At 38.1% G+C, this 13143-nt stretch overlaps 1 protein-coding gene across 9 annotated transcripts in view; it reads left to right on the forward strand.

Moving 5' to 3' along the window:
• The window catches only part of LOC105465113 (copper metabolism domain containing 1), a 248464-nt gene that overhangs the window by 89567 nt on the left and 145754 nt on the right, over positions 1 to 13143 (forward strand). The window contains exon 1 of one of the 9 annotated variants that reach the window (XM_071076783.1): positions 6365 to 6479. The exons of 6 other annotated variants lie outside the window; for them this stretch is intronic. In XM_071076783.1, the coding sequence (XP_070932884.1) occupies positions 6422 to 6479 (58 nt within the window). In that variant the 5' untranslated portion in view covers positions 6365 to 6421. Of the gene's footprint in view, positions 1 to 6364; positions 6480 to 13143 lie in introns of those variants that run through there. 2 more of the 9 variants (XM_071076785.1, XM_071076790.1) reach the window with 2 other exon arrangements.

Genomic DNA, 13143 nt, shown 5'->3' on the forward strand with positions numbered 1-13143 from the left:
ATTAGTGTCAGAAATGGTATCTTCTTTTAGGGGGATATACTCTTAACTTGTAAAGTTAGGCCTGAGTCTTGGTAGTTTGTATCAGAATTGCATTGCAGAGTCAAAGGAGAAAAGAGGCCTGGGCATCCTGTCATCAGCATGTAGAATTGCACTTTACCTACCAGTTTCCAGAATGAGTCTCTTTCCCTTGGTTGTGCCTGAGATCCTTGAGTCCAGAGCCCTCTGCTTCACTCTCCAGAATGGAAAGCTACAGTCTTCCACCAGGGTGGAAGACTGGGATGGTGGTTGGGCCAAGTAAGCTGATTTTTAATCTCTTCTTCAGTTTCCAACCTGTTTTCCAAAATCCAACAGATTTTTGACCTGTTTCCCTACTTTCAGTCGGAAATGGCTAGTGTTTCCCATTTCTTATTTCTATAGTTATCCAGTGGAAATTGCTTGCTTCTCAGCTGCCATAGCAATCATCTTACTTAAATGTTGCAATAATTGGTTACTCTTTTCTGTTCTTTCTCTCATCTCTTTTCCCTATATTTTCTTTTTTCTCTTTTTCTTTTTCTTTTCTTTTCTTTCTTTTTTTTTTTTTTTTGAGACAAGGTCTTGCTCTGTTGCCTAGGCTGGAGTGCAATGGCCTGATCATGGCTCACTGCAGTCTTGACCTCTTGGGCTCTAGCAATCCTCCCATCTCATACTCCCTAGTAGCTGGGACTACAGGCATGCAACCAGCATGCCTAGCTAATTTTTTGTAGAGATGTGGTTTTGCCATGTTGCGCAGGCTTGTCTCAAACGCCTGGGCTTAAGCAGTCCTTGCCACTCGGCCTCCCAAAGTGCTGGGATTATAGGCATGAGCCACTACACCCCGGTCTTATATTTTTCATTTTTGTGTTTGTGATAAAGAATTGAGGCTGGGCGTGGTGGCTTACGCCTGTAATCCTGGCACTTTGGGAGGCCGAGGTGGGCAGATCACAAGGTCAGGAGCTTGAGACCAGCCTGATCAACATGGTGAAACCCTGTCTTTACTAAAAATACAAAAATTAGCCAGGCGTGGTGGCTCAGGCCTGTAATCCCAGCTACTCAGGAGGCCAAGGCAGGAGAATCGCTTAAACCTGGGAGGCGGAGGTTGCAGTGAACTGAGATTGCGCCACTGCACTCCAGTCTGGGTGACAGAGTGAGACTCTGTCTCAAAAAAAAAAAAAAAAAAGAATTGAGAGATTTGAGAGATTGAGCACTTTTTCTGTACCCTTTGTTACCTGACTTTTATGTTTTTAACTAGTTGACTTTAGAGTGTTTAAGATCTACATAAATATTGTGTTGATATTTAGAATAGCAGGTGGCTGGGTGCTATTCATTTTGCTACAGATGAGTTATAATTAAAAATTTTGAAATTACTGTGATCAGGTTTTTATTAATATGGAAGCATAAACATGGAAATAAAATTTTATGTAAACTTTTTCTGAAAAATTTTTTAATTTTGTAATTTCAAGATGGCAATTTCTGATAAAATATGTTACTTATTAGAGGAGACTATTTGGATTAACAGTATGATCTGTCTGCTAGGCCTAGATACCAAACACAACCTTCACAAAAACCAGAGCTAAAACTACTTCAAAAGAGAAAGTCATAGATGTCATATGTAGGCCTCCCACTAGACTGTAAGCACATTTTAAGAGTGGGTATCTTAGAATAGTGTAGGGCTTTGTGGACACTCAGTAAAAATTTGGTGATCAAGACCAACTCTTTCTGATCTGTATGAAATCTTGTACATGGCCAAGAAAAACCTTAAGCAGTTAGAGTTAGGGATAAAGGTTTACAGAGGTACTGGAGTGGTTACTAAATGTGCAAAAATGGTTGCTGCAAGGGGTTGAGTTATCAAGGGCAAGATAAATCTCAGGAGTAGGATTTGGAGCCTCCAAGTCCAGCAACTCTTCTTACATGGAGATTCTCCCTCAGTTGCCTTGTTTTAAGTTAGTATTTTGTTAATTCTTTGCTTTTAAGAAAAAACTTTTTAAAGAATTTTCAGACATACATAAAAGTATTACTGATATTGAAGTATCAAGGCTTGATTTCGTTAATGATGCAAGTTGATTCTATAAAGCTGCCTTGAATATGCTGGGAAGTTGGCTAGGTTTATAGTTAAACATACCTCCTAGTACACATGATTCAAATTTATATCTGAGCACAATGGTCATTTTCTATACGTCAGAGCTGTTCCCAATTGCTTGAGACTGTTTTGAAATTGTGAATGTTCAATCTTCAGTTGTCATAGGTGTTCTGTTACATGCTATGGATATATTTAACCAGAGTCCACACCAAATCTAATACTGTGTACTCTTTCTTTCCCATTTCCACCTATCGCCAGATTTGGGGCTTGGTTTACTGTTAAACTGCCTGCCCTTCATAGGTCATTGCAGCATCCAGTAAACTGGAAATTTCTTTGCATGATGATTATTACATAGTAGGTGCACATGGAATCTTTGAGCTTTGACAGCCATCCAGAGGTGAGTCTGTCCTTGGCCAGATTTTACTTATGAAACCAAATAAATTTCTTTTTTAAAATTATGTAAATTTGTTAAATTAGCATGCAGAATATGGCAGTAATACCCAATTGAAACACCATGCCCAGCTGACTTTTTGTATTTTTTGTATTTTTTGTACAGTTGAGGTTTCTCCATGTTGCCCAGGCTGGTTGTGTATTAAATCTAATAATAGGAAATATGAATTTGCCTTTAAAATGTATTTCATCTCACTTCTATTTTTAGCTGTGCCAAATGAAACAAAGTTGGACTTCATGTTAAAAGGCTCCAGTAATGTCCTAGGTCATCAGATAAATAGAAGCCTTATTATTTTATCACAGGTGGCAGAAACAGGACTAATTATACAGACTTGTGAGAAATGAAGTTGCCTATGTACTCCATAGGTCTTGTTTTGGCTACAGTTTCCTTCTTTTGGTATTTTCAAATTGTTAAATTATGTAAATTGGGAAATTTAAAATATTAGATCGTTGTTTTGTTTTTCTATCTATGAAGACTCAGGCATACACAACAGTGGTTTTTAAAAATTTACTGTCAACTTGAAGTATTTTCCTTTCTCTTCCATGAAGGGCAGTAACATTTTTTCTCTTTTCTTATTTTTGGTAACTTTTATCTTCCTGACTTCCATAGCCAGCATCTTATTTTCTTCTTGATATTCTTTTTCCCTTATTGAAATGTAACCAGGATCTTTATTATAGTGGAAATGGGGCCAGTTGATGAAGTCTAATAGGAAACGAGTGTTTTAACTTTCAAATGCAGAAGACCTAAGTTGAAAAGATAGCAGAACCTTCTAATCTGTCTACCCTCACAGCAGTGTTTCTTACATTTAAGAAGCAGTCTGTTGAGGACTGGTTTTGTTTTTTTAAAAAATGTTCAATTCCTTACCAGAAATACATAAAAACATACATTCCGATTATTAGGTTAATTGATGTAAAAATAGTCATTTTGCCACAAAAGGTTCTAAATGTTTACTTTCAGTTTCTATAATTACCTCATGGTGAACTGGTAGTGAAAGCTTGTGGTCTGGCACTGATATGTAGACCATACTTTGGGTAGCATTGCTCTAGATTTTCTAGCAAATCAGGAAAGCCAAGGATGTTGAGCTCTTGGTTACATAACCAGATTGAAAGCTCTTCAAAAGCAGGTCCATATGCTGTTCATCTTATTTGAGGGATTGGGACAGGGCCTGATACATAGTAGGCAGGTGGTGAAAACTATAACTTAGGTCACAGACTATAAGCTGAGAATAAGTGGGGTCATAAAGCTGAATGGACTAGTACAAATTCTGCGAATATTCCAAAACATGAATTGTGAAATATTAATAGTGATTTAGGAGAGTTTCCATATCAGAGTATCATCTTTTTCTTTGCTTTAAAAAATATCTAATAAAGTACATTCAATCCTGAATGTCAGTTGAGAACTGGCTTTCATCACTGACTTTCATAATAATGTTAAACATTTTGCTGTATTTTAAGAAAATAGGCTGGGTCCTATGGCTTATGCCTATAATCCCAGCACTTTGGAAGGCCGAGGCAGGCAGATCATCTGAGGTCAGGAGTTTAGACCCGCCTGGCCAACATGGCGACACCCTATCTCTACTAAAAATATAAAAATTAGCTGGGTGTGGTGCCTGTAATCCCAGCTACTTGGGAGGCTGAGGCAGGAGAATTGCTTGAACCCAGGAGGCAGAGGTTGCAGTGAGCCAAGATTGTGCCACTGCACTCCAGCCTGGGTGACACAGTGAGACTCCATCTCAAAACAAAAAAAAAAGAAAAAGAAAACAAAAGCTGAGTGATGCCAAAGATAGTCTATAGGGGAAAATAAAATTTAAGAGATTTAGTAAGGTTGAACCATTTGGAATTACCATACTTGTAAGTCCAAAACAGTTGAATACAGTTGTATTTATGTGGCTCAACCTATAGATGTAGCAATATGGAATGTAATTGCTTGGGGGCACATGCAGCTCATATAGCAAATTCCCTTTGCTTAATTTTAGGGAAATTGAAGCCCAGAGAAATACATTTGAAACAGTAAAACTGTATTATAACTAATAGTACAGTAAATCACATTTCACGAATTTACTGAAGGTGAAAAGAAAGGACAAAATCAGTTTGCTTTTCTTTTTGGACTATTATCTACATAGAGTTTTAGACCATTTTCTTTTTCTTGGTGTGGGGAGGGAGGGAGGGTATCACTCTGTTGCTGGGCTGGAGTGCCATGGCATAATTTTGGCTCACTGCAGCCTTGACCTTCTGGGCTCAAGCGATCCTCCCACCTCAGCCTTTCCAGTAGCTGTCACCACAGGTGCGCGCCACCATGCCCAGCTGATTTTTTGTATTTTTTGTACAGTTGAGGTTTCTCCATGTTGCCCAGGCTGGTTTCAAATTCCTGAGCTCAAACAATCCACCTGCCTCTGCTTCCCAAAGTGCTGGGATTACAGGCATGAGCCACCATGCCTGGCCTCAGTTTTTACTTAAAATAATGGCATAAACAATTTGAGATTCAATTCTCAGTAAGGAAACCAATTTCAAGGGAAATCTTTATTTAGTCTTTTTTTTTTTTTTTTTTTAAAGACAGGATCTTGCTGTGTTGCCCAGCATAGAGTGCAGTGGGTATTCATAGGCACAGTCATGGCACTCTGTGGCCTTGAACTCCTGGACGCAAGTGATTCTCCTGCCTCAGCCTCCTGAGTAGCTGGGACTACAGGTGCATACCACCACATCTGGCTTTGATATGTAGGTTTTTTTTTTTTCCCCCAAACAAGAAAATGTTTAAGAGCTTTATAAAATATTTATTTACCTAAACTCTTTTGGACAGTTTCACTTGCTTTAGATTATTATATAATTTTTACTCTGGAGGCTATAGAAATATAATTAAGTTTTTTTGACCTGGCATTTGATCTTTAATTGTATAAATTTATATTTTTCGAGGAAGAAATTCTGATGGAATAAATCAGGACTTAAAAAAATATTCTCTTTAAGACTCATTACTAACAACTTAATAGTCACCAGAGGCAAATTGCTTTTACTTTCTCAAGGTCTTAATTTAATTGTGCTCTCAACTTGGCAGTGCTGTGTATTTTATAGGCTCCACTAAAGAACACATCTACACATTATGACATAGCGCGTTCTTGGAACCTTGACAGAACTGTTGACAACTACAGATTTGTTTTTGGTTACTGTGAGAATTTTTTGTAGTAATTGAACTGTTGTTAGTTCTTGGTAGCTTTATATGCTTGTCAGTCTGTTTTCTTCATAAGTCATGATGAATTTAAATCTGTGTGATGTGTTCCAGTTTACTTACTTGATGGAAATTGGAGAAGTGCATAATTTTCTGATATTCTTAATTACTGGTTCCCATTAAGTGACTGGAGAAGCAAATATTTATGTCTCATGTATTATCTTACTGAATTTCCAGTCATTTTTTCTTCCTGGCTATAACTTAGTAACTGAAGAAACATCCTTGTTTTTTCTTCCTTTTTTTTGAGATGGAGTTTCACTCTTGTTGCCCAGGCTGGAGTGCAATGGCACGATCTCGGCACACTACAACCTCCACCTCCCGGGTTCAAGCAATTCTCCCACCTCAGCCTCCCTAGTAGCTGGGATTACAGGCATGTGCCACCATACCCGGCTAATTTTGTATTTTTAGTAGAGACGGAGTTTCTTCATGTTGGTCAGGCTGATCTTGAACTCCCTACCTCCGGTGATCCTCCTGCCTTGGCCTCCCAAAGTGCTGGGATTACAGGCATGAGCCACTGCGCCCAGTCGTGTAACTATCCTTTATTCAGACAACTTCCTTGGTACAATCCAGCAATATGTTTTTTTTTTTTTTTCTTGCAGTGTTAAAAACCTCCCATGTAAGTGGAAAAAGAGTTATTTCCAAGCAGAAGGAGAATAATGATAATGCTGGGCACAGTGGCTTACGCCTGTAATCCCAGCACTTTGGGAGGCCAAGGTAGGTGGATCACCTGAGGTCAGGAGTTCGAGACCAGCCTGGCCAATATAATGAAACCGCATCTCTAGTAAAAATACAAAAAATTAGCCGGGTGTGGTGGTGGGCGCCTGTAATCCTAGCTACTTGGGAGGCTGAGGCAGGGGAATCGCTCGAACCTGGGAGGTGGAGGTCTCAGTGCGCTGAGATCGTACCACTGCATTCCACCCTGGGCAACAAGAGTGAAACTCCATCTCAAAAAAAAAGAAAAAAAGAAGAATGATAAATATATTATTTGTGTATAAGAGTTTTCTGCATTTAAAAAAATTATTAAAAAGGATATACAGTTGTCCCTTGGTGTCCATGGGGAATTAGTTCTGGGACTTCCAAAATCCTCAGATGCTCAAGTCTCTGATATAAAATAGTGTAGTATTTGCATATAACCAAAATACAGTTTCCCATATACTTTAAATTATCTCTAGATTACTTACAATACCTAAAACAACAAATGCTATGTAAATACTTGTTATACTGTATTGTTTAGGGAATAATGATAAGAATAAAAGGTTGGTACATGTTTATTATAGACACAGATTTTTATTTTGAATATTTGGCCGTCAGATGGTTGAATTCCTAGATGTGGAATTCACAGATGCAGAGGGCCAACTGTGTATGACTTACTAGAAATACTGACCATGATAAAGAATATTTCCTATGATTATTTTTTTTTCTTTCTTGGAAAAATCGGATTACTTAAACTCCAGGTTGTTTTGTATTTGGATCAATAAGACTCTAGAAGTTATTTATTTGACAATATTTTATCTAGTTTGTTAAAAAAAAAACAGCTACAAGTTATTAGGCTGCATTAATTTATCTGTTATGTTTGGTGTATATTTAAGAACTATTGCCTTTTAGTCATAGAATTCATATCTCCAGTATTTGTTTTTTTGTTTGTCTGTTTCTGACAGGGTCTCTGTTGCTCAGGCTGGAGTTCAGTGGTGCAATCACTGCTCACTGTGGCCTCTATCTCCCGGGCTCAAGCAATCCTTCCACCTCAGCTTCCCGAGTAGCTGGGACTACAGGCATGTGCCGCCGTGCCTGGCTAATTTTTGTATTTTTTGTAGAGACACAGTTTTACTATATTGTTGTTAGGGATAGCGCTCAAAATCCTAAGGAAATTGAACACTTGAACAAAGGATTCTTAGCAAAACAATTTTACTTCTGCACAGAAGCATGCCTCCTTGGCCAGTTGCCGTGAGAGCACATCTGAACAAACAGGCCCCAGAGCCTTTATTCCTGACACAAGTCCTGCCCCGTACACTTTCCTTATTGGCCAGGGTCGGGTCGTACAATCTAAACTAATCCCGGTTGGCTAAACCTTTGATTTTTTAAGATAAGGTGGGCATGTAAAAGAAAGTGGAGAGGAAGGGGAAGGGTGTCTGTAATGAGCTAGAAAAGTTAGTCCTCTTTCCAAATAAGGAAAGGAATGTGAGCTGGTACTGATAATGCCTGGTACTGTGATGTGCCTGGGCATCTAACAAAAAGGAAAAAAAGGAGAAAAAGGAGAAAAAAGGTGTGGGTGGGGGTACTATGAATTAAAGAATAAAAGATTGATCAGATTATTTGAAGAGAAACCTCATCATATCCCACAATTGTCCAGGCTAGTCTTGAACTCCTGGGCTTAAGTGATCCTTTTGCCTTGGCCTCCCAAAGTGCTGGGATTACAGATATGTGTCATTGTGCTCAGCTCCCAGTATTTATTCTTGATCATAAGAACCAAGATTTTTCAAAATAAGCTAAATTTATTAGATTAGCAAGTTTTCTTTACTTTTTTGATGTGGAGCAAAATTGGAGAGAGAGAGGCCGGGAGCGGTGGCTCATGCCTGTAATCCCAGCACTTTGGGAGGCCAAGCAGGGAGGATCGCTTGAGTCCAGGAGTTCGAGATCAGCTTTGGCAATATGGTGAGACTTCGTCTCTACAAAGAAATTTAAAAATTTAGTCAAGTGTGGTAGCACATGTCTTTAGTTCCAGCTGCTCGGGAGGCTAAGGTAAGAAGATTGCTTGAGCCCAGGAGGCAGAGGTTGCGGTGAGCGGAGATCGTGCCACTGCACTCCATCTTGAGTGACAGAACAAGACTCTGTTTAAAAAAACAAACAAGCAAAAAAACTGCTGAGATAAATAATTCTAAGATTATAATAACTGTAGACATAGTTTAAACAAATCTCATTATCTAAGTAGAAAATTCTCATTAAAGAAAATTTGGGGAATGATGAAAAATGAAGAAAATAAAAATGATCTCTAATTATACTGCTGCTATTATTTTTCTTTCCCTTTTTGTGTGGAGGTGGGAAGCAAGAAGTCTCAGATCGTTTTTGCTTGTTTTAATATATTATAGACCTGAATAAAATAATTTCAAATAATTTATGTAGATACTTTGTCTCCAAGGAGGTGGTGCATAACTCCCTATTCTTAGGGTGGGTTGTGTGTAATGACTTCCTTCTAAGAAGTAGGGTATGGAAAGGGGAAAAAAGCATTTTACAGCAGCCTGACAGGCACTGCCTCGGCCAGGTGATCAAGATTAACAACTATAAGCCATGTTGATAGCACATATCCTTGATATGGTGGGATGCGAATGGCACTTTATCTCTGTGCTCTTTCTCCCCAAAACACATAACCTTAGTCTAACCAGGAGGCAAACATCAGGCAAATCTCAGTTGAGGGACCTTCTACAAAATACCTGGTCGGCACTCCTCAAAACTCTCATGAATTAGGTGCTTATCAGTCTCATGCATAATTTCACATAATTGTTATGTATATGTTTATAGTATTTTTCATCTTACAAAATTTCTTTGGTTTGTTTGTTTGTTTTTTAGTAGAGACTGGGTTTCATCATGTTGACCAGGCTGGTCCCAAACTCCTAACCTCAGTTAGGAGTGATCCGCCCACCTCGGCCACCCAAAGTGTTGGGATTACAGGTGCGAGCCTCCGTGCCTGGCCCTTATAAAATTTCATTTAAGTAGTATATTATATGAAATACTACTTTGTGTATTTGTCTGCAATTTGCTTTTTTTGTTATTATTATTCAACTTTGGTGTTTGTGCTTTATCCATGCTGATAGATACAGTTCTGATTTGTTTACCGTATTTTAGTCCATTGTTTGGCTGTCACTATTCACTTTTTTGTTTTGGACATTTGGGTTAATTCTAATTTGTTGCTGTTACCAACATTGCTGCAATAACCATTTTTGTACAGGAACTTGTAGTCCCTAGATACAAGAGTTCCTCTAAGGTTTTTACATTGCAGAGGAGTTGCTTTGTTCTAAAATATATAATTTTTTTTTTTTTTTTTTTCCTGAAACGGAGTCTCACTCTGTCGCCCAGGCTGGAGTGCAGTGGCCAGATCTCAGCTCACTGCAAGCTCCGCTTCCCGGGTTTATGCCATTCTCCTGCCTCAGCCTCCCGAGTAGCTGGGACTGCAGGCGCCCGCCACCTCGCCCAGCTAGCTTTTTGTATTTTTTAGTAGAGATGGGGTTTCACCGTGTTAGCCAGGATGGTCTCGATCTCCTGACCTCGTGATCCACCCATCTCGGCATCCCAAAGTGCTGGGATTACAGGCTTGAGCCACTGTGCCTGGCTAAAATATATAAATCTTAAATTTTTATAGTTAATGCCAAAATTTGGTAGATAATCTCCAAAATGTTATATTTCCAACAACAGTATTTGAGAGATGCTGGTGAGAATGTGGAGAAACAGTATTTACTACTGTGGGGCATTTTATTTTTGCCAGTATAATGGAGGGGAAATTATATTAATTGTCATTGTCTTGATTATTAGGTGAGCTAATAAATATTTTCACTTATTTATCATTTAGCTTTCTTCCTCTCTGAATTATCTGTTCATATGTTTGGTTAGATTTCTATGTTGTTGTTTTTCAGTTTGAAGGAGTTCCTGCGCCCGGCCTTCTTACATATTTTTCATACTGTTTTGTTAGCAGTATGCTTTGCATGTCAGTATGTAGTATGTCAGTATGTATTTTGCTTTGCAAAATCTCAGTCTTTGATCTGAATTTGAAGAATGGTGTTCTTTTGTGTAAGAGGTTATTTTTATTTTTTGCTATTTAAAAAATCAAGTGCCATTTGTATATGATAGTACTTAAGTCTTCAGTTTGAATTCTAAAAATGTGTATATTTGTATAATCCACACACCTGTTATCCCATCATCCTATCAACACCCCAGAAAATTCCCTTGTGCCTCTTCCCAGTCAACCCCACCACTGCCTCAAGTAAGTACTCTTCTGATTTCTGTTCTCATAGGTTAGTTTTACTTGCTCTAGAACTTCATATAATGGGGCTGGGCACAATGGTTCAAGCTGGTAATCCCAGCACTTGGGAGGCTGAGGTGAGCAGATCACTTGAGGTCAGGAGTTCAAGACCAGCCTGGCAAACATGGTGAAACCCTGTCTCTACTAAAAATGCAAAAATTAGCCTGGTGTGGTGGCATATGCCTGTAATCCCAGCTACTCAGGAGTCTGAGGCAAGAGAATCACTTGAACCCGGGAGGCAGAGGTTACAGTGAGCCACTGCACTCCAGCCTGGGCGACAGAGTGAGACTGTCTCAAAAAAGAGAACTTTATATAATGGAATTATACAGTAGATACTCTGAATCTATTTTCATTTAGCATTGTATCTATGAAGTTCATGTATGTTGTATCTATTAAAGGTTTTTTTCGACCTGGTACGGTGGCTTATGCCTGTAATCCCAGCACTTTGGGAAGCAGAGGCGGGTGGATCACAAGGTCAGGAGTTCAAGACCAGCCTGGTGAAGATGATGAAACCCTATCTCTACTAAAAATACAAAAATTAGCCAGGCATGGTAGCAGAGCCTGTAATCCTGGCTACTCAGGAGGCTAAGGCAGAGAATTGCTTGAACCTGGGAGGCAGAGGTTTTAGCAAGCTGAGATCATGCCGCTGCACTCTAGCCTGAGCAACGGAGCGAGACTCCATCTCAAAAAAAAAAAAAAAAAGTTTTTTGAAGTAGGCTATTTTTTAGAGCAGTTTTAGATTTATAGAAAAAACTGAATGGAAAATACAGAGTTCCCATAAACCCTCTCCTCTTCCTCCCCCTTGCACAGTTTCCCCTATTAATATATTGCATTGATGTGGTAGATTAATTACAATTGATAACCCAATACTGATATGTTATTATTAATTAAAGTCCATTTTTTACTTTAGGGTTCACTCTGTGCTTCAGCTGTTTCTTTCCCGCCCTCCTCCTTCTTGAACCTCTGGCAATAACTGATCTCTTTACTATCTTCCCAGTTTTGCCTTTTCTAGATTGTCATCTAGGTGGAATCATACAATATATAGCCTTTTTAGACTGGCTTCTTTCACTGAATTAGATGCATTTAAAATTCTTTCCTGGCCTTTCATGCCTTGATAGCTCATTTCTTTCTTTTTTTGTGTTTTAATTATTTGTCACTAATTGTCCTCTTTGGGAACTCTTAGATAAGCTCATTTCCTTTTAGTACCAAATAATATTTCTTTGTCTGGATATACTCCAGTTTTATTTATCTATTTACCTACTGAAGGACATTTTGGTTGCTTCTAACTTTTGGCAATTATGAATAAAACTACTATCAAAAATCATGTACACGTTTTTGTGTGGATGTGGTTTTTCAACTAATTTCGGGAGGGACCAAGGAGAGTGCTGGATCATATGCATATGGTAAGAGTACGTTTAGTTTCTTAAGAAACTGCCAGAGTTTTGTCCAAAGTGGCTATTCCATTTTCCACTCCCACCAGCAATGGATGAGAGTTCCAGTTCCACATTTTTGTCAACATTTGGTGTTGCTTTTTCTGCATCTATTGGTAGAATTGTATGATTTTTCTTATATGATCTTTCCATAAATTTCTTTATAAGCACTGCTTTTGATGCATTTTACAATTTAAATAGGTTGTATTTTCATTTTATTTAGTTCAAAATATTTAAAAATTTCTCTACACTTCTTCTTTGACCTATATATTCTTTTAAAATGTGTTGTTTAATCTCCAAGTATTGTGTGGTTTTTCAGCCATCTTTCTGTTTTCGATTTCTAGTTTAATTTCATTGAGGTCTAAGAGCATACTTTGTATGATTTCTATTCTTTTACAATTGTTAAGAGGTGTTTTATGGCCCAGAATGTGGTCTGTCTTCGTCATTGTTCTATGTGAGGTTGAGAATAATGCATCTTCTGCTACTGTTGGATGAAGTATTTTGTAGATATGAATTAGATCCAGGTGATTAGTAGCGGTGTTCATTTCAGCTATGTTCTGCCTACTGGATCTGTCAATTACTGATAGAAGGGTATTGAATTCTCCAACTATAAAAATGGATTTGTCAGTTTTTATTTGCAGTTGTATCGTTTTTTGCATCTCATATGTTTTATACCAATTAAAATGCATACTAGGGTAGCTTAAAAAAAAAAGGAAAATAAGTCAGTTAATAGAGTAACTAAAAAAAGAAAAAAGAAAAAAATGCATACTGTCAGAGTGAATCTAAAGACAAATACCCAACTAACTATATGTTGTCTATAAATAACCCATTTTAAATACAAAGAACATAGATATAAAAAAGATAAAGATACACCATGCTGACACTAACCAAGAGGAAGTGGGAGTAGCTACATTAATTTCAGACTGAACAGACTTCA

Source organism: Macaca nemestrina, chromosome 13 (genome assembly GCF_043159975.1).
Source record: "Macaca nemestrina isolate mMacNem1 chromosome 13, mMacNem.hap1, whole genome shotgun sequence".
NCBI classification, from domain to species: Eukaryota; Metazoa; Chordata; class Mammalia; order Primates; family Cercopithecidae; genus Macaca; species Macaca nemestrina.